This window comes from Lycorma delicatula, chromosome 2, assembly GCF_047948215.1.
Source record: "Lycorma delicatula isolate Av1 chromosome 2, ASM4794821v1, whole genome shotgun sequence".
Lineage (NCBI taxonomy): Eukaryota > Metazoa > Arthropoda > Insecta > Hemiptera > Fulgoridae > Lycorma > Lycorma delicatula.
In genome coordinates, this window is record NC_134456.1 from 85336115 (window position 1) to 85359325 (window position 23211).

Sequence of the window (23211 nt, forward strand, 5' to 3'; positions counted from 1 at the left end):
AAACGAGTGCAGGGGAAAAAACCTTTTTTTCATTTTTTGTCTTTTCTTGAATTATTAGATTATCCCATTACATTAGTATGTGACTTTGGATATTTATGTGAGAAATTTCCGTCAGGGCTGACGGATAAGTCAATTTTGTTTGACAAACTTTTTTTGTGTTCAGTCATTTGACTGGTTTGATACAGCTCTCCAAGATTCCCTATCTAGTGCCAGTCGTTTCATTTCGGTATACCCCTTACATCCTACATCCCTAACAATTTGTTTTACATATTCCAAACGTTGCCTGCCTGGACAATGTTTTCCTTCTACCTGTCCTTTAAAGCGACTACTCCAGGATGCCTTAATATGTGATGTATAAGAATGTCTCTTTTTTAACTATATTTTTACAAATGCTTCTTTCTTCATTGATTTGCCGCAACACCTCTTAATTTGTCACTTTATCCACCCATCTGATTTTTAACATTCTACTATAGCACCGCATTTCAAAAGCTTCTAATCTTTTCTTCTCAGGTACACCGATCGTCCAAGTTTCACTTCCATGTAAAGCTACGCTCCAAACAAATACTTTCAAAAATGTTTTCCTGACGTTTAAATTAATTTTTGATATAAACAAATTATATTTCTGAATGAAGACTCGTTTCGACTGTGCTATTTGGCATTTTATAACGCTCCCGCTTCGTCCATCTTTAGTAACTCTACTTCCCAAATAATAAAATTCTTCTACCTCCGAAATCTTTCCGCTTCCTATTTCTACATTCAGTGGTTCATCTACATTATGTTCACCCACATTTGGTTTTTGAGGGCGAAAAACGCCTACGCGTTATCATCGCCCGGATTTTTTTAATAAAAAAATTAATGCTAATCTAAAAGATAAATAAAACAACTAATATCACAGATAAAATATGAAACAAAAACAAAGGTAAACAAAATTTAACAAAGTCCGAGATGGGTGTAAAGGACCCATTCTCGGATAACAAAAAGACTAAAAAGAAAACCAAAAAACATAAAAGCTCTAACATAAAACTTAAAACGAAGTTAAAAACTAAAATAAAAAAATTAAATAAAACTTAAAACAAATAAAAATTATATAATAAAAAATTAAAACTAAATAAAAACAAAAATTAAAAAAGTTAAATAAAACTTAAACCTAATATCACTAAAATCTTAAATAATAAAAAAACTATATAAATTTTAACAAATTCCGATAGGGAGTGTTAAAGGCTCCCTACTCGGATAACAAAATCAAAAACACAGAACCACAAAAATTATAAAACAAACTTATTAAAAAATTCTTCCAATACAAAACATATACGCGACAATATTACATTTTTTGTATTAACCCAGCAAAAATAGAAACACCCTGTTTAAAATTTCATTATCACTGCACAAGACACCAAGGATGTTTCCGAGTAGATTAAATTTACGATGCAAAGCCGCATAACATAAGTATGTGGCGCACAGTAAACTAACTTAACAGAAATTTATGAAATTCTGTTCGACGACCATTATTCGGTCACCACTGGTTTCCTAATTCAAAATTGTTTTTCAAACAGTCGAATGATTTTTTTTCTATACAATTCTTTACTCGGATACTTAGGTACTTCAATGTTCCACTTAATTTTCCTCCTTAGCAATCTGCTGTCGGGGAAAAAATAGATAATAACTATCCCGACGAAATCGCGGCTTTTTTACATTTACCATTATTTCCATTTTTTTAAATATACTTTTTGTTAATATAATTTTAAACTTAAGATACGTATTTCTCTCGATTAACTTCATTAATATATATTTGCGTAAAAGTAAATTTATGAATAATATAAAATCTTATCGGTTAATACAAATTGTTTATAAATGATGCAATATTTTTTTCAGTATATGATTATGTGTAAAATTGTGACTTTTTGGAAAAATAAACCATAATTGTTAATAGCATCCGATGCCCGATTAAATCAATATTTTTTTTTTAATGATTGTATGATCAGATCATTTTAGGTCAACATCATCTATCTTTGCTTCAAAAATTCATTGACAGGATTAAAGTTCAACAGCGATAAACAACATTAATTTTTGAAAAAAAATTATAATCAAATTTTATCGGTATTAATTAATTAGTCTTTTATATAATACATTAATATATTTCGGGGTTCATTAACTTTTGGAGCGATTTACGACGTCACATTTACGCCGCCCCTGAAAACACTAATTTATATATTTATATGGTGGATTAAGTTTTCATCACCAAAATTGATGCGAGCACCCAAATCAGCATATTTTGATTCCTGAACATTTTGAAGTTTACAGGGGTGAAAATTTAAGTCCTTATGCAACACTCATCGGGCCGGTTCACTGTACTCAATACTTAATAATTCATGTTTAATCGCAGAACGTTTTGGATCGGGTGTTACACAGATCGAACTCTATCGATGTTTTCTGGCGTTCTAATACGTTTTGCCGCAATTTTATGTTTTAAGTTTAATGTGGACCCGGTTTCCCCAAATTTTAATCCATACGTTAATCGCATGAACAGAAGAATACCACCAGCCTGTGACGCGGAATATTGAACCGATCGCAAAATAACCTTTGAATAATTGTCGCGGAGTCACCGTTTATATAAAAGTATTTAACATAGAAAGCACGATGAGTTACTCAAGACATTTAAAGAGAGAGTTGCGGCGGAGGAAGTGGGTAATGCGCTGTCGGTGAAACAAGGACCTGCAGGAGATTTGCGTGTTCGGGTTGAGGGCGCTGATAAGGCGGTTCTTCGGGATAAAGCTAAGGACCTGCATGTCGACATGAAGACGAGAGGCGGTCGCTGGTTCACTTACGGAATATAGAATGTACTACTACTGAAATGGAGATTACTGAATCCAAAAAAACCGGATGGAAATTTTTTGGATGCTAATCTACGTATGTACATGAGTGTGTTCGGTTTCGGCCTCTAAATCATCAGTATACTCCAGTACTACCGGTTATATCACCAGTACTACTTCACCGATTTTACCAAACTTGATCAGATTACTTCTATATACGGAGCATTGATGCCATTAAATTTTCAACTTAAAAAATGGTCAAAGGGGTGAGACTGTAGAAGAAGGTCACCCTCAGTATCTCGAGATTTCGCCTAATTAAGATCATATTTTTCTTAGGTACATTTTTTAATAATAAAAAACAATAATATCTGCAAAAACGTTTTGCAAAATCGCACCAGATCCCAAATTCTGTTGTAATCGTCTGCTATGTTGCAACATCGCAGGTGAACGGTAGAATTAAATATATCGGTAATATTTAAAGTGTAAAAAATTAACTCGGTCTGGCTGGGTCTCAAACTCGATCGCCCGGTTGTCTCGGTATCTGGTGCGTTAAGCCTCGTGGCTACACCAGTCTGCCCACCGTACAAGCGAAATTTCTTCTATGTAAGTTGTGAAATTACATAATTTTAGTCAGTGCCGAAACTAATTATGTTGTGACGTTTCGATACTTCTGAGATGTTCACCGACACTTAGTCTCTGTGATAAACAGAGTTAAGATCGCGTAGTAAGTAGTTCGATATTAATTCCAGTTCAGTGGGACTGGCACGCCGATGCGTGTTTTAATTGAAGAATATTACGGAAGAATATATTCCTCTATTAAACCTATCGAGGGACTCTGAAATCAATTTACCCAAACTGTTTTTAATTTCTCAGCGAATATAGTATGGTGATCATGTAGTAATCCCTCAGTGAAAGTACGGTGATCGTATAAAAAAATGGGATATGTTTTTTGCAATTTTTTACAATTTGGGTTCCAGCTAGAACATTTTTCTTAATCTAGACAAAAAAAAAACATACGTATAAAGCTTACGTATATATAAGCTTACTGCTTTTGGCCTTATATCTCAGGATTGACCGAACCGATTTTCATCAAATTTGGCACAAATATTTCTATACATGGGACAACGGTCGTATTAATTTTTCAAAATTCATTAAGCGAATGGGGGGATATCGCGAAAAACATTTTCGATTTTCTTCAAAAGCATCTCAGAAAAAAATGTAATTTATTAAAGCATATTTTTTACCACATAACGTATATATAAATAATCCAAAACTTATTTTTTTAAATCAACCCCTCGCCTGTTAAAACTGAATATATATATTTTTTGTTCTTTTGTTTTATCTACCTTCGGTTTAAAATTTTTCAAGAAGTTATTGAAAAGTTAATACTCTACATATATAGAACTATCAAGAAATGTTTATAATTTTTTTTTTCAAATATAAACCCCGGACCTAAAATGCAGAAAACTTCTTTGAATTTTTTTTCTAATTTTAATCTCTATTGAAGGTGGTGTTAAGATTTAGAGAAAATTTTACTTAAGCAAATTACAATGAATATTTTTAGAAAAATCTTTCTTAAATTTTTTCCCCTAAACTAAAAAAAAATATATTCTGCTTTTTGTTTTTTGTCCCTAACTCTTTTAATTTTTATTATTTAAAAGGTTTTCCTTTTGTATTTCTCGTCATCATTTAAAGTTAACCTGTATTATATATTGTATTCCTGACACAAAAGTAGAAACCATTTTTTTTTTCATACACAGTTAAGTTCGCCGTAGTATGAAAAGATATGCAATACTTTGCCAAACATTTTTCCTAGTAAATCAAATAATAAATAACTGATAATTGTTTTCTTTAACTTTACTTTAATCATTGAGTTTACACCCGCTGCCTTTTATTGATCATAAACTGTCCTGTAAGTGAGATATTTTGAGTAATATTAATATTGTACGAAAAGCGAAACAAGTGTTTAATAGATAAATCACCGAGATATCAACTTATACGAATAAAATTTTAACAATGTCTGTTTCTTCTTAACTTGAAATATTTATTAGTAGATCGTATCCTGTAAAAGAATATTACATATGGTGATATTATGATACTATGATATTATGGTGATACATATTCATATGGTGATCGTCTCAAAAATGAGATAACGAGAATTTTTAAGATTCTTTCCGTTTTAGGGTACAACTAGTTCATCTAGACTCTAAATCAAAATAACAATTAAATACATTTGTTTCGCACTGTTTTTAGCCTTAAATTTCAAGACTGACCGAACCGTTTTTCTTCAAATCCGACTCAAATATTTCTATATATAAGGCATTGATCATATCTTTTTTTTCAAAAGTCATAAAGGGGGTGCTGAATATCACCAAAAAACCAATTTCCATTTTCTTCAAAGGCATTTTAGAGTATTGCTTTATTAAAGCAAATTTTCGTAACAAAAAACAAATTTTCTCAAAAATCAACCCCTACCTCTTAAAATTGAAGTATAAGTTTTTGTTCTTTTGCTTTACTTCCCTTTGGTTTAAATTTTTTCAAAAATCTTTTTGAAAGTTTTTATTTCATATATAGAGCTATCAGGAAATATTTACAATTTAAAAAAATTATACAACCGGGACCTAAAATGTATATAAAAAGCTTTTATGAAAATTTGATTTCTCTTATTTCCGCCTCTATTGAAACACGTATTAGATTTACAGAAAATTTTACTTAAGCAAATTTTTAAATATTGCAATATTATATTGTACATATTTTGCAATATTTTTCTTAGAATTTATTTAAATTAATTTTAAGAAACCTCTAAACAATATATATTTTGTTTTTTTGAATCTTACCTCTTAATTTTTATTATTAATAGCCAGGAAAGTCATGCAATACTCACACCAGCTTTTTTTGATTTCTATTTATTATTAAATATTTCATTAATATTGATACAAAAAAATAAAATTCTAAATTTTATGATATATTAATACAGATTGTACAGCCGAGCAGTTACAGCAAAGGTCTTGCGGAGAGGATCAGATGTACGGCTGTAAGTACGAGAAAAAGCGCCAGCTAGAACGACTCTGCTATAATTGTTTTAATTTTATTGGAATAATTGAATAATTCCTAGATCTAACTTATTACAAAAGCACTTAATGTAATGTTATTGTTGAATATAAGTGGTTATAAACAGCTTCAATTGGATAAACATATAAAATTTCTGGGAAAAAAAAGGATTTATATTTAAAGTTTCAGTGTAGCTAAAATGTATCTTAGGTGCCATAACCAGACGTTATTAGAGAACCTAATGCCAGTCACTATCGGAAACTGAATTAATTTTACATAATAATTCTGTATTCAAATTTAACAATAAAAGCACACATGTATTTTTTAACAGCAGAATTTTTGGTTATAACTATAGTAGAAATACAATTAAAAAAAATACCAGCTTGATCATAACATTACGCATATTGTTAAATACACGTTTTAAATAATTTTTTTCCTACAAAATTAAAAATAATATTTAATACTGATAAATGTTATTTAAAAATACCCTGAAACATTAGTCTAAACAAAAAACCTGTTAACTTCATTTATATGAAACTCAAATGGAAAACATGTAAATTAATTTAATAATTATTAACAATTTTAGTACTCAAAAAATGTGGCAAATTAAACGAAGGAAAGTAAAGAAATTATATGCAATACAAGGAAAATTAACAAATTAAATGAATGCAGTGTGAAAATTATAATCCGCAAATTGTCACAAGTAAAAATTACTGATAAAACAATAAAATTAATACAATCTGATGGTACCGTGACAGCTGAAATTTGAACTACGAATAAATAAATAAAAAAAAAAACAAATCCACATCTAATGAACGGTTTAAAATCATCACGAAAGTTACGTAATGCGATAAAAGGAGCATCTGTTAATTCTTATTAACTGAATATCAGCGATCGATGTCATTACGAAATTATAAATTATTAATCTTTTATCAATTGAAAAACAAAACTATTAATATCTGATCTGTATTTATTTTCCTGGTAACGCAGCGTTTACTACAAAAGTACTAGCGATGAGGAAAACGTTTAAAAAAAAGATAAGGAGCATCTGTTAATTCTTATTAACTGAATATCAGCGATCGATGTCATTACGAAATTATAAATTATTAATCTTTTATCAATTGAAAAACAAAACTATTAATATCTGATCTGTATTTATTTTCCTGGTAACGCAGAGTTTACTACAAAAGTACTAGCGATGAGGAAAACGTTTAAAAAAAAGATCATTACATTAGAACAATTAATTTGTAGCTACGATAGATGCATTTCAACTAAGTATAGTTAACAGTAATGGTTGTAGGCGAGATCGTATGAGTCACAAGTCGCTACTGAAAATAGTATAGCTATTCTTAATAATAATAAGTATTTTAAGCCGGTTTTACTAGAAAATATTAGGAATGAACCGGTTTCTTTACCGAACCGAATACGCTGTTGCATATCAGTACACTAAATCCACCAAAATTAAAGTGATATTCTGTTATATAATTGAAATCTTTACTTTGCTCACTACAATTAACGGCTGTAAAGACAGCAATACTCTCAGAGAAAGCAAATCCGACTACCTCAGGTGCTTTGTATGCATCGTACGAATAACCGGAATAAATAACGTAAACCGACAAATCTCTTTTCTTCATTATTAAGAAGAAGAATAGAGAATTAAACGTAATTTTTTATTCCTATGTTAAATAAGCGAGTTTACGAATTCTTAAATGTAATATTTACAGAACGTATAATTTAAATAAACATAAGGGAGAATACAAAATACATAGCAGGTCAGTTATAGTAACTTACATGGGCCTAAATTTATGTAACGCTATATTAAGTGAGTATTATTTCCCCTACTATATCTAACTACTGTGACCTTCCTTATTAAAGAATGTGCATTAACTGTCAAACCCGTCATCAGCATCCCTGAATCATCCACTGTATTAAGACTATTGCATCCACATTTCATTTCTTTTTATTTTACTATTATATTTGACGACATAAGATGAAACGTAATAAACAATAACTGAGCCTGTCAAAGTCAACATGAGTACATGACTTATTTAAAAAAAAATGAATAACGACTAACAACAGTATTTATAAAAATACTAGCTCTACCCGCCACGCTTCGCTGTGGCACATTGTGGTTGCATGGATGAGAAATGAGAAACAAAACAAGGCATACGTTTCATAGAAGTTTAATTTTGCAATACTTGTGGATATACAATATTTTTTTTTGTTTTTCCACTGTCTGCGTAGATATAAAGGCTATCTAGTTTGCCGACTCGGGAACACGCACATATAGTTGTCCACGTGAGAAGCAATCCGCATCTAAATCTAAACCACACAATTCTAAAGATTGACCTTGAGCTTTATTGATATTGATTGTGATTGCAAATGCCAATCGAATTGGGAATTGCAATCTTTTAAATTGAAATGGTGTATCGGTCGGGATCATGGGTATTCGAGGAATGAGGACATCTTCACCTTTGAAAGGCCCCGTTAAAATCGTTGCTTCCATTGCGTTATTCATCAATTTCTTAACTGCAAGTCGCGTGCCGTTGCAGAGTTTTGGCTGATTAATATTCCGCAACAGGATAATTGGCACACCTATTTTCAATTTTAATACGTGTGGTGGCACCCCTCGCAGATCAAGTGAGTTTAAAAATTCCTTTGGATAATTAACTACTTCATCTGCTTCCACAACGGTGTCTATCGACTTATATGTAATTTCCTCACTTTGATTGCTGGATTGAATAACATTATTAAGTTGATAGACATCTTTATTCTTTGCGGCAAGGATAGCTCGTTCACTGAGCCGATCGTGATTTCTATGATTAATTTGAATATCAGGAAATACGTTTTCGATCAGTTCTTCTTTCGATGTTACTAAATTACAAAAATTATCAGGAAATGATATTCGTCTAGACGTCTCATCGACTGGCAGCTGTCCGTTTCCAATGTCTAGTAACTGTCGTGAGAATACCTCAGCTGATGGATCGATCATTCTGCAACTGGACACGAATATTCGTAGTCAACTGCAATGTACGTACGTGTCGCCACAGTGTTGAATATTTCATGCAAGCATTTATTTCGTCTGCTGGTGTCGATCGAGAAATTACAGGCAATGTTTGCCTTAAATCTCCAGCGAGCAATATCAAAGCATTCCCGAATGGTTGAACGTTTCCTCGCAAATCTCGTAACGATCGATGAAGAGCTTTAAGCGATTTTTTATGTGCCATCGTGCATTCATCCCAAACAATGAGTTTACATTTGTGTAATACTTTTCTCATACAGAATGCTTTGGAAATATTGCACGTGGGAGTCTCGATGATTTGCATGTTTAATGGCAACTTCAGAGCTGAATGCGCAGTCCTTCCACCTGGTAACAATGTCGCAGCTATTCCAGACGAAGCAAGAGCTAAGGCTAGGTCATTTGTTGATCGAACCGTTGCTAGAATCAATCTAATGAGGAATGTTTTCCCAGTTCCTACTGGCGCATCCAAGAAGAAGGTCCCCCCAACTCCGTCATTTATCATTTGCATTATGCGATCATAAATGCCTTTCTGTTCACGCGTTAATTTAGGAATGTTTGATTGGACATATGACTGAAGATCACCAATGTTGTAATTCTGTTCACGGCGTAAATCCACATCAAATGAAGGAATCGCAGCTCGGGTGGGTGCTGGCATTCCCAATTGACTAAGAACTTTATTTGCATTAGCTAAGCACTTGTCTTCAATATTTATCAATGCTTCGTTGTAAATGCCTTCTGTAAATTCAGACAAAAGTGAATATTTAACCTAACAAAGGATTTTTTGATCATTATGTAGGGATATTATTTTCTGTATATTTGGTTATTTCGACTTTTTTTGTTTCATAGTCTATCTGGGCTATAAGAAAGTTGGGTGTTTTAATTTATTTACTGTAAGTCATCCTTCTTGGTGGTTTTTCATTTTGTTTTGGTGTTTATTATTTTTTTTTTAATAAAATACAGATGTTTTAGCTGTTAAATATAATTCAAAGAAATTTGTTACTTAATCAGTTGTGATTTTGTTTACACTGGCAACGGCCATACGGGCTCTTTGTGACTGGTCGTTGTGTTTGACAGCGGCCATCTTGCATTGATCTGATTGGTTTTCCTTTGTTTACATTTCCATCTGATTTATTAGCCTCTTATTTATTAAAAAACTGTACAAATTAAAAATAGATAGATAAATTTATTAAAAATAGATGAAAACAATCTTTGATGCGGGTTATATATCGTGCTAATTTTTTTTAATCGTGTTATTTAAAAAAAAATAAAATATAGATGTTTTAGCTGTTAAATATAATTCAAAGAAATTTGGTCGTTGTGTTTGACAGCGGCCATCTTGCATTGATCTGATTGGTTTTCCTTTGTTTACATTTCCAAATTAAAAATAGATAGATAGATTTATTAAAAATAGATGAAATAATCTTTGATGCGGGTTATATATCGTGCTAAAATTTGAGCTCAATCGGTGCAGAACATTTTGAGTTTTTGAAGCGTACACAAACGAACTTAACATTTTTATATGTATAGATAATTTATTACAGAGATACTATAACAGCGTTAGTCGTTAATCTTCCCCTGTTAACTTTGAATCTAACAAAACTCTGTTCATAATAATTGTAAAAACTTTAAGGTGATCCTATTACTTTCCCGTCTACAGCTATAGTTTTAGATTGGAAAGTATTGTAATCGGTCCAATTTGGGCATACGCAATTTTCACCGGATCTTGATGTTTTTACACCTAAAAAACCCAAAAAACCGAAAGGAAATTTTCCGGATGTTAATGTACGTGTGTTCGGTGTTGGCCTCTAAATGACCTTATATCTCAAAAACTACTGGACTGATTTTGACCAAACTTGATCAGATTACTTCTATAAATGGGGCATTGATGCTATTAAATTTTAAACTTAAAAGAAGAACAACAAGATGAGGCTATAGACCAAGGTCACTCTCAGTATCTCGAGATTTCGCCTAATTAGTCTTACTTTTCTTAGTCACATCTGTTAACAATTAAAAAATAACAATTGCAAAAAAAAAGTTTGAAAAATCGCAATCCGATACCAAAAAATGATCTAAATAAACTTGCGTCTATATGGGTATATTGCCTCAATAGTACCCCCGTCACCAAAAGGCGCGCTAGTGTAGCACTGACGTACAGCTGTTGTAGTTGTGTCCTATGTTGTGATGTCACAGGTGAACGGTAGAATTAAATAAATGAATAATATTCAAAGTGTAAAAAAGTACTTAAAGTGGCCGCTAGTACCGCCACACTGGCGCGAATAAAATGCGGTATCTGAGCGCGCGTTTTATTTAGAATCATTGAATTAAACAAAAAATATTACTTTTAAATAAAATTATACATATTTTTAATTAAATTGTTTGTGTATGTGTATGTAAACCGTGCATCAGAAAAAAGCCGCTTGAAGTCCTACAGCTGTGTTGTCAGATTTTTTTTATGCATTCTGTTAAAGATTTGTAATTACTAAATGATCGGTCTAGCCTCCAACAAGGTGCTCGCACACCTCACCACCTTAGCCTCACGGTAAACCCATTATTGTTAAACAAAATTTATTTAATATTTTATTGAAGATAAATTTAATTATCTTATTTTTGAAATATTATTCATTTGATTGATTCGAATCATTCAGTTCAAAACTAGCTCACACAGTGATAAGACTCATAGTTCACAGTTCATTACAGTTAGTGCTTCAACCAGCAAATCTACACTACATATTATATATGTGTATATATATATATATATATATATATATATGCAACAGAAGACATTGTCGCATACAGTTCATTATATATATGTATTCAAGATGAAGTATATCTAAAAACCTTCTCAGTTATGACAAGAAACATGGGTAAAAATTTTGTTGCGATTAATCCAGTAATTTTTTTTTGTTTATTTCGAACAAACGAAAACTCTCTTCTTCTTTATATAATTGCATAGATATAGAAACGACCTTCACTTCTAGCTCACACTTATCGATTTCACCTCACTTTACCTCAATACTATTTAAATTTTAATAATGCTCTAAGGACATTTTATTTTATAAGATATACGTCGCAAAGTGCCACAAATAAAGAATGTGGAAGAAATTGAAATCTTGTGGGTTATGTCCTATGATACTTTGGATGGAGACAGATTTGACTTTTGAAAAAAATTTGTAGTTAATATTATAATTTGTTAATCATCAAATTGATAGGTATAATTTCTATCAAAAACTGATGTTCTTTGATTGTTCATACTTTTAAAAATAACTTTCACTTATTTATATTTTTAGAAAAAAATATATATATATATTTTTTTATGCATATAAATCATATGTATACATATGATTTATCAGCTTCAATAAACTTCAATAAATGAAAATTTATTAGCTTCAGTAAGTGATTAAGTTACAGTACAAGCGGTGATTGTGTAACAAAATAATCCTTTATAGAACTTTCAAATGAATGTATAATTTTAAAAAAATCAATGCATTTGTCTGAAATTTAAAATATCTCTTTCTTACAACCACTGTTATTAATAATAATAACAACAGGATAACTTTTCTTCAGTATTTTATCATAAAAATGGCATTATAAAATCTAAAACTGTTAAATCATAGACTAAAAACAAACTCTTATGAAAAAATACATTGTAAATATATTTATTTTTATTTTCTTTCTATTTCAGCCAATGAATTTCAATTTATTAACAGGCCACTTCTATTTATTAATTTTTTTTTCATTAAAATATTTATTCATGCCCTAGAATCTTTTATCAGTTATCCCCAAAAAATGTTTATCCAAGTTTTGAAATCATAAATTTTATATGGCTACTGATGAACTGCTGCTTTTAATGCATTAAAATACATAACATAAATAAATTATTGTACTTTCAACGTACAATACGATTAACTTCACCCCGTTTATTATATTATAACTAAATATGTTTTGTTTGAGTGAGTTTCCTCCTCCAAGTTAATAAAAGGTAACGTAAAATAATTTAAACCTTATTGAATGACTACTGTAAAAAAACAAAGTTATTCTTTCAAAATATATATAGTGCCCTTTTCATAATTTCAAACATAATCCTTTAATATGTACATCCCAGATTAAAGATTCAACAAGTATTAAACTTGAGTATACCTCTTTTCTCACTTTTCTGTTATCGTAAGTATCTGAATGTAAATTTTCAAATCTGACTGGGATTCAAAATTAAAAAATTATTTACTTTTATTAATATGAACAATAATACTTTTAAATTCTTTTAATAATCATTAAAAGATATAAAAATACATGATAAATTCAAAAAATTACAAGATTCTATGCTAGACAATAGACAAGAAAGTAATGGAAATAATTACAAGAAAAACATTGTAACTCATTTTCACATACTGTAAGTACATCTTCGAGAAAAAAAAATGAATTTCATAAAATGAAATAACCGGTTTCAAGAAATCAATAAAGAACTAAAGGATTTTTAAAGAAGAAGAAATTTTGGACAGAAATACTTTCAGAAATAAAATTAAAAATTTCAAGATTTTTCAGGAAAAACGGGATGAGAATTTCCCAAAATGAGAAAGATTAGCTGTCAGAAAATTTTTAAATGCAATCCATAAAGGTCCAAATAGTAAAATAAAAACTATACAACAGTATTTAATTTCATTACAACTTTGTACTTTATTACAGTAGCATTTTAACTAAAACACATTCAAACTTACATCTCTTTAAAACTTTTTCAAAAAAAAAAAAAAGAAGAAAAAATTGCATCCGTACAAAAAATAACCGCTTAACTTATGAACTACGAATATTAAATTAAAATATTTCATAAGTACAAAAATTACAATTTTGTGAAGTTAAAACATACAAAATAAAAATGACAACAGATACAAGATGAACAGCTAAATTAATATAACAACATTAAAATAATTGTAAACTGTTGTAGCATACTTGGTGTTTTTTCTTCTAATAACACATTCATACACAACAAAAATTAACATTAAATAATATAATTGCAACTACTACAATTAGCGTTCAAAGATGTACACTAAAAATTAAAAATTCAGATAATTATATTTTGAATGAAGTCTGGATTTTATTTACTGTTAACATGTTTTTTTTGTCAAATAATGACTACTTTAATATAAGTCTTCATTGCTTACAATATGGTATTACCCATTTCATTTAAAAATAATTTTTATACCCTCATTCATTAATACATTTGTATGAGTCTATCTTTATCGACTAATCTTTTCTATACATTATAGTTTCTAAACATATTTCTAAAACTATATTAAATAGCTCTTTATCTTACACATTTCAATAAATGAAATAAAAGGATTCATTTTTATTATTTAAGTAGATATTTCACTTTAAATGAGCAATTGCATTAAAAGTAGTCCTACAATAAGTTATGTTATGAACCATACAATTGGTAAGGAAAAAAATTCCTTCATGTCACTTAAAGACATGATCACAACTTATGTGTAATGACTGAATTAAAACCAATCGATCTGAATAATCTATAGTATATTAAAATCTAAAGGGTGGAAGATAAAGGAATCTCAATTTATTCAGCAACCAAAATTGTTCATTAAACAACCTACACAATAACCACAGAATCAGAGATTAATGTTATAGATAGACATTTTAATTAAACATTATTGGTAGTTTTTAATGGAATTATTAAAAAAATATAAATATAGTTTTTTTTCTCCATAAATTTGGGTGCATTGTTACATTTTTGTTTTCATATTTTATATAAATATATTTTTATTTATTTATTTTTTGCGAAACTTCATTGTTCATACTGATTATGATTAATTGAAATAAGCATTAAATGTTTAATGCACAATTTTGTGTATTACGTAATGTACAATGAGTAGAAAAAACTATATTTCTAAGAAACAACATAACAGTTGAATAGACAATGAAGTTTATTTTCTCATAACCAAACATATAAATACAGCTTCTTTTTTGTTCATACTAATTTTTCCTCTCTCAAGAATTGACAACAAATATTAACAGTGACAAATGAGTCAACGATTGAAAAAGCTGCAAAACTAATTAACAAAGACATCATTACTAACAATTATACTAACAAGGAAAACTGACAAGAGCTACTTTTAAATAACCAGGCACACTTAGAATAATTAATGTATAAAATGCTGGTTTTCAACTATTAAATTCGTTTACTACAGAATAAAACAAAAAATATGTTCAAAAGTAGCTTAATAAAAATAGTGTAAACTAAACCTGCTGTAATTATAGATATATAAGAAAATGCTACACAACAGTTACTAGCATCACATCTGGAGTCATTTGTATAAAATATATTTTCAAATTCTTCAAGAATAATTACTAAATTAAGTTTATCGTATAACGTTTCATGAAAACTAGACAGCATTAATAAATAAAGTCATAAAAACCTACCTATGATCAAACAACCTATATTTTGAAATTATAAATACGTATCATTAAATACAGTACCTTCAAAGATATGATACGCACGTGATTAAAAATAACATTATTAAATATTATAAGACTAATTTTCAAAATACCGGCACCAGTAACTTTAAAGAAGTTATTTATCACCGAAAGGTCCATTGCGAGAAACGTTCCATTATTTTTAAAGCGAATAATTTAATATATAATTTTTAAATATTGTCTCATTTTTCCATGCAGTTCAATAATGTAGCAAATGTTTTGTATCTTAATATTTTTAAAATTAAAAACATACTATTAAAAGTTTACAAAAAAAAAGTAAAAACAATACATTACACATTTGTCGGCAGGTAATGTAATACAGCACAATATTTAAAAAAGAATATAATAACTCAACTAACATAATCACAATAAATATGACATAAAGTTGTGCTACAAAATCAAAACACAAAAATCTTACCTGGGATCGTAGATGTACATTTCACAAATAATAAACAAATTAAAAAAACAGCACAACCAAAACCGAATTCCCAACCACGAAACGCCATCTTGGTCTACCCTCGAACAATTACTGTCTTGGAACTAGATGAATTGTTCTCAACGTTTGTATCCTTAACAGTTTTGCCAAATGAACTAATTTCCCTACTAGATAATTTTTAAAGCTACATGAAGGATTGCGTAATAGTCTTGCTAAACTGCAAACATGACAATTTTAAATGAAAAACAAAGAAATGAAATATATTATGGTACCGAACAACTTTACAAGAAATAGTTAATTGATACTGTGTAAATGAAGCACGTTGTTAATGCACGTAACAACAACTGTTCCCTATTTCCCCTTTCTGTCTCGTCTGATATCCTCATTAATAGTCTCTTCATAACCTCTAAATACGATGTTGCGCTACCTGTTGTCTTTTTTTAGAAGCTGTACGGCCCTGAAAGTTTTAGGTTACCGGCGGTTACTGACATAAATTTTTTTTTGAAAGTGAATGCAAATTGTAACGTCCAACTACCACACAGAAATTAATAAATATTAAACATCTTTTTTAAAATTTTTTATACAAAATGTGATGTTTCATGACTGACTAAATCAGCTTTGTTTTGATCAGCATATGTTAAGTATGACTATTTTTTAAAAATTAAACTTAAAAAAGTAATAGCTTTCTGAATACATTCAAATTTTCTATCAAATTTTGTCATTACTGTTTTTATATTCTGATGAATATAGAAAAATTTTCTGATGTAAAAGAAATTGTAAGCTTGTTTCTAGTATTTTGAGTGAGTTTTTAAAAATGAACAACTTTTTTACCTCTATGAGCCCTGTATCTCTATGCCCTATGTACCCTAGCTCTATGAATCCCTGTACCCCAACTAATGTTTCTGTACTTAATGTGATAAGAGAGGTGATTAATGAAATAATGTCAATCCCTAACAGAGATTTGTTGAACAGCATGATGAAACATAATTAATAATCAAATTATTAAATATCAAACAAAGATGTTTTTTGAGAACTTGCTGAAAATTGAAAAATCAGATTCTAATTAAATGAGAATAACTGCCCAACCAATTATATACCTATTTGCATACATTCCATTTTGCATTTAATAAAAAAGCAACTATACCAATTAACATTACACTACATATTTTCAGATTTTTCGTAGTGCTTTGAAATTTTACTCTGACTTTCTGAAGTAATTTAAAAGTGTAATTTTATATCTTATGCTGAAGAGTATACATAAACATTATAAGTAATTATAATTGGAGGCTTAGGATTTAATTGCAATTTTTTCAAAGTGAACCAATATTCTTTGATCTTGTTGGATATAAATATTGATAATGGTTCTGGACAATTAAATCACAGTTCTTACTATTAACTATACTCTCTATATACTATTAACTCATCAGTTATTATTAATTGCTTATTAATTAAGTGATATTATTAAATAAACAAAAAAATTGAAAATAGACTAATCAGAGGAGAAATACTTGTACCTTAAGTTACAACCTTTTTCTAATTGAAGATAAATAAAAATGAAAGTAATTAGTTCTTGTGACTATTTGAACAATTTATTTTACTGGTTGTTTTATGAAAACCATAAAGCTAACAGGAAAATAAATTTTAAGCTTTAGTGAAAAAGACAGAAAGCTGTTCATGTACTCTACTTATAAAAAACAAACCTAAAAGATAAATTAAAATATTTAATGCTCTTTATATCATTAACAAAAATAATTAACAAAATAATAATTCATTATTTTATTTATACCATTAACAAAAATAAGAAAAAAATTCTTGCTGAACACTGAAATCTACTTATGGTCTGCGACTACAGTCATTTTTAATGGTTGAACATTTAATTGTTATTTTTAAAGGACCAGTTTAGTTGTTATTCAATTTAATAATATTAAAACACAAAATATTGAAGTTTAGTGTTACAACTGCTTATAATAGAAAAATATGTTAATAATCTGTAGTTTTTTATCTTGAAAATTTTGATCAAGAAGTTCAGTTTTTATTTGGATGATTAATTTACCAAATAAACTTGAAGGTTACTTGTGTGTGATTATTGAATAAAAATATCATTTTTTTTATACTGTGAATCAAACCCATGATTGAAACTGAGAGTCTTCTGGATGAAAACCCTAAGATATCACTTTCCATGGAGGTCGGAGTAGAATATTTATTAAAACTATTACACTAATTTCTAGATATTAAAGGACATTACAACTGCTACTTTTAATGAAATGGATTTTTAAGTACTGTGCACTTATTATTATATAAGTATTATTGCATTTTACATTACCTTTTATTGTTTGTATTTTCATTATTTATGTCTGTCTTGATATCTCATTTATAAGTCTAAAAATATATATTGTTCACTATACTTCTGAATTTATTTAATCTTTTATCCTTTACTGTTTTCTTACAGCAGATAAATTAAATTATTAATTAATTTATTGTTTACAGTTAGGAATATGATGCAATAAATTATGAAGAATGGTTTTAAAAAAATTAATACAGTATAATCCTTGATAAATTTTTTATTATAAAATATGTCTCTTCAATATAAAAATCAATCGAGTATAAAATATAAAAATTGATAACACACACATCAAATTTTTCTTTTTGAGATTTTTTGTTGTTATATTTGTATTAAAAATTTAATAAAATTTAAAGAAAGACAAGTACTTTTTAAAAACGTGTTTCTGAACTTTCATTGTTTTCTAATTTTTTAGCCGTCCAACTTAATTCGGGTGAAATGACTAGAGAAGTGTAAATTAGGCCGACAGCAGTTAAACTTGCATGAAACCAAAATACTCCAAATGGATGTAAAACACTAATCATTAGTGGTAAAAATATTTCACAAAAATATGAAGACATTTGATATACAGTTATTGATATCGTTAAAATAATCGGTCTTGATTTAGGTGGCATTATTAACATGCATGTTGGTATTGCATAAGTTCCGATACCAAGCCAATATGATGTTTGGTAAATGATAAGTAACGATATCGGTAACCATACTAACTGATCAGTTGTTATTTTACCCTGTTCAAGAGTATACATACAAACACCAGTTGTAACTAAACATAACATTAATAAAGATGTTGTAATTGATAATAAGATACTTATATATTTTGGTTCTGGATATAATATTGATATCATTATCGATATAGATATAGATATCATACGTATTATTGATGTAACAACTTCAGAATTAATGGTTGTTATTCCAGAAAATGTGTAAGCCCAATTTGCATAAAAATGATATGCACCATAACCCATTAATTGTACTAATAGTAGAAAACAGGATAAAACAAGAAGAGGCCTTATATTTGAATCTGGTTCACATAATGTTACCTAAAAAAAAAAAAAAAAAAAAAAAAAAAGTTAATACAGTTAGCTCAAAACAGTTTTAAAATTTTCACATTAAGTCTAGTTAAAATTGTCATTAAATTATTCCCATTCCCTGCAGATGCATTTCGTATAGTGTTGTATTAATAAACAATTACCTAAAATTTATAGATTCTTTTATTTAGCGTCATACTTATATGTTTCTTCGTATCTATGGTTGAAAGTGCATCTAATCAAAGATTTTGCTATTGTAACATAAGGTTACTCATATAATAACATTATAGATTAAAATCATTATATAAAAGCTGATCGCTTCACTCTTGACAGGCAACTAATTAGGAGAAAAAGTAAGTGTAATAGTAAAGTATGTAAGTATGCAATAAAAATTTATGTAAAAACATTATTCGATTCTTTGAGTAGGATAAAATTTTGAGATATTGGACCTCAACACATCTTCTCATCTCTCTACAAATTATAATCAAAATTAGATGGAATCGATGAACCACTTTCAGAAGTCATCATACAAAATTTTATGAAAATTGTTTAATTCAGTCTGAAAATATCAAGCAAAAAATTAGGCTTATCCCCGAACCCTGAATAAAATTGCTTAAATACATATCGAATGTGATTCATTTAATTAATACAAGAATGTGACTTTCAGTTCAGAAATGACACAAAAGGAAAAAGGAGTTGTTACCTCCATATCTTTTTCAGGATTTGAAAAACTAAACTTCATCAGAATGTATTTTAGCTATCTGAAAGAAATTACATTAAGGGAAAAAGTTTATGTACTCCTTCATTTATTTACCCTTTGTTTATTTATTTACTATTAATTTATTACTTATTTAAATAATTATTTATTTACTCTTTATTTAATCCCATAGCTCAGAACAGGGACCTATAAGGCTCATATTTCCCTGCCCTCCTGACTGATTGTGACCAAAATTTCATTGCATTAATGCCCAATTCAGAGAATCAATGTGCAATTTCACCAAAATTAATCCATCCAGTCTGGAAATATAAAAATAAAAAATAGGATAACATACATAGATACTTGCTTAAGTACATACTCCTAAAATTTTTTTATGCTAAAATTATGTTTTCTTTTGGTGCTGGTGGTCATGAACCATCAGATTCTGACAAAACCTCAAAATTAAAATATGAGCCGATTGGCGTAATTTCATTTTCAATAGAATGTTGTATAGTTGTACAGAATTGTTACTAAATGTAACTAAATAGCTAGGAAAGTACAACTTATTTTAAAAATATTAAAACCTTTTCTTTGAAAGAACCTTTTGGAGCTAATTACCAATGTTTTCTTCTGGAGTGGTTACTGACAATAAGGAGGGAATTTTGGAAGTTATTGTCAATTACCTCCAAAAAAAAACACTTTCTTCCTAAGGAAAGACAAATTCCATTATTTTGACAGTGAGGTGTTTTGTATTAAAAACATTTAAATGTATTGTCTTATTTTGTCATGCTGTTCAACAAAGATTACAGAAATATATATATATATATTTTGTTAACATCCAGTTTGAGATAAGGAAGAATAAAATTCATAATACTATTTTTAAAATCATTTATCTTAAAAACTTGAGAAGTCAAAATACAGAATGATGTATGTGTAGTAATAAAATTATGGATTAATGAAGTGATTTATCAGTTCTGGTTTCTTATACATAGAAAATTTCTAATAAATCTCTTCTTAAAATTAGCTGAATCACAGTAAGTATCAACATTACCATCACTACTAACATTTGCAACATTTGCATTACATAACCAGTTTAGAATTAATGAAAATGATAATAACAATATTGTATGTAGTAGAGTGTATTATGCACAAATATTATATAGATTACAGTTTTTTAAATCTATTACAAAGAATTAAATTGAAATTTAATTCATTTCGACATTTCATTATTTTCACCAATGTATTGAAAACCATCATTCAGTTTGATTGTATGACACAACCATTTTGATGCAATTATAGAAATAATAATAATTTTTACTATTTTAGATTATTTATAATTGAAATATTATACTTAAATTCAATAATTTATATATTTGTTTTGCACATTCTATTACATTTAACTTTGTTTCAGCAGTTATTTTAAACCACAATCTGTGTACACAGTGGAATGTGGTCAACACTACGAGAAACATATCTTCATTAAGAATAAATTAATGCTACAACAGCGTATTATTAATTTAAAATATTTAATTTTACATGTTCATTGCTTGAAATGAGTTTTCCTAAACAGGATTTATTACCATTGGTATTTAAATTATTTTATGTATTAAGTACAAAGAAAGAGCTTCTTCAGTGAAATACTTATTGAAATAAACTGGAAAACAAGAAAAATTTAAAAGCTCTTTATAGAAGATTTCACTTAAAATCTAAAACTAAATAAAAACAAAACTAGTAATTTAAATAAGCGTGGTTTACAATATATTTTTGGTTATTTAGGAGAGGTTCACTATAATAACAGGAATCGGATAGTTGGAAATTTACTTTATCAATAATAACAGACTTTATTATTGAATACTGCCAATGAACTGATATCAACCAGAATTTTAGAATTTTACATGATTTTGTGGAAGATTTCTATTGTAAGAACATTAAATGGTTATTCCATCCCTTAAAGATTGTTCATGGGAGGAAATATCTGTACGGTTGGCTTAAGATTTACGCTATCTTTGACTTTCTTGTTGATATATTTTACTTTACTAATTTTGTATAAGGGAGGCTCATACTTTAAATTAGGGTGAGCAATCTGAGTCTGAGGTTTCAGTGGTTTAGTTGTTAAGCTAATTTCAGATTTATTTAGATTGACTAAAATGACAGCAGTTGTTAATACATTTTTTAATTTTATTCTATTAACCCTGTTAGAAATACTAGTTTTATAAAACTGTTTCATATAAATAAACGAATTTTCTTTTCTGATTGCTACATAATATGTTAAATATATCATGTCAGGAATGGGTAGATATTTCACTGATAAGAAAAGAAACTGTGTCAGCATTTACCTGGATGAATTAAGGAAACTTTGTTAAAATCTTGATGAGAACAGCATCACAGAATTCATAATTAATTATTATAAAAAAATCAATGCGATTAAGTCCTTATTAATTATTTAAAATTAAACACATACAATTATGATAAGGTAAACTACAGGAAGATACTAAAAATAAAAAAATAACCAACAAATAATTCACTACTCAAAAAGCATTAATGAAAGTTACTTGAACGCATAACTATGTTGAATGGGATGCAAAAAATACAGGTTTTTTAATATTTTTTAATTGGTATTATTAAAAGTTTTTTTTAACGAAATAATATTATTAATGTAAAAGAAAATATTTTAATTGTACTTTACATAAATTGGTGGGAAGATTTCTTTTTTTAAATGGTTCAGTGAATTTTTGTAAATGGCAACGAAGCATAATGACTATTCTTGTAAGCCTTGTATCGTACTTTTCATCTGTTAATTAATAATGCATGTTTAATTTATTTATCTATTTCATTTTTATGTACTACTTCCTCACTATATTCTGATGATTGTTTACAATTGAAATGGCCATCTAATTTTAAATTTTAAGAATAATTTTATTTTAATACACAAAAAATTATTTTTAAACATATCTGTTTTTACCAGTTATTCGATGTTAAATATTTGCATATCTGCAAAAGTTCAAGTTTTATTTTTTGAAGTTCTGCCAGAATATTAAAATCTTTTCCAAATTTTATTATTTTTTCTAAATGTAAGGAAAGGCTATATTTGTGAAACATAACTAATACTTATTATATCTCCTAAATATTTATAGTAACAAATATAATTAGGGATATGATTTTAGAATTAATCTGACATAAATTATTTGAAAAAGAGTCACAGGGCTATGTTATCTGACAAATGTTTTATTTAACTCATTATTTATTTTTGGATTTGGTGTTCTATATTGCCTGCTTCAGGAACTATTGGTCAGACAAACCTTTCTAGCATTTCAGGATAACATATCAGTCATCTGCAAACAGGTTTGAG

The 23211-nt window shown here is 28.4% G+C and overlaps 2 protein-coding genes across 7 annotated transcripts in view; both read right to left on the minus strand.

Annotated features, from left to right (window-relative positions):
* Positions 1-16176, minus strand: part of l(1)G0289 (plexin domain containing lethal (1) G0289) — a 190612-nt gene extending 174436 nt beyond the window's left edge. Inside the window, exon 1 of the mRNA XM_075355698.1 lies at positions 15779-16176. Within this exon, the coding sequence (XP_075211813.1) occupies positions 15779-15866 (88 nt within the window). The 5' untranslated portion in view covers positions 15867-16176. The remainder of the gene's footprint in view (positions 1-15778) is intronic.
* A 2163-nt stretch (positions 16177-18339) lies between these two features.
* Positions 18340-23211, minus strand: part of LOC142318974 (facilitated trehalose transporter Tret1-like) — a 240098-nt gene continuing 235226 nt past the window's right edge. For all 6 annotated transcript variants that reach the window (XM_075355704.1, XM_075355707.1, XM_075355703.1 and 3 more), the window contains one exon: positions 18340-19177. In XM_075355704.1, the coding sequence (XP_075211819.1) occupies positions 18509-19177 (669 nt within the window). In that variant the 3' untranslated portion in view covers positions 18340-18508. The remainder of the gene's footprint in view (positions 19178-23211) is intronic.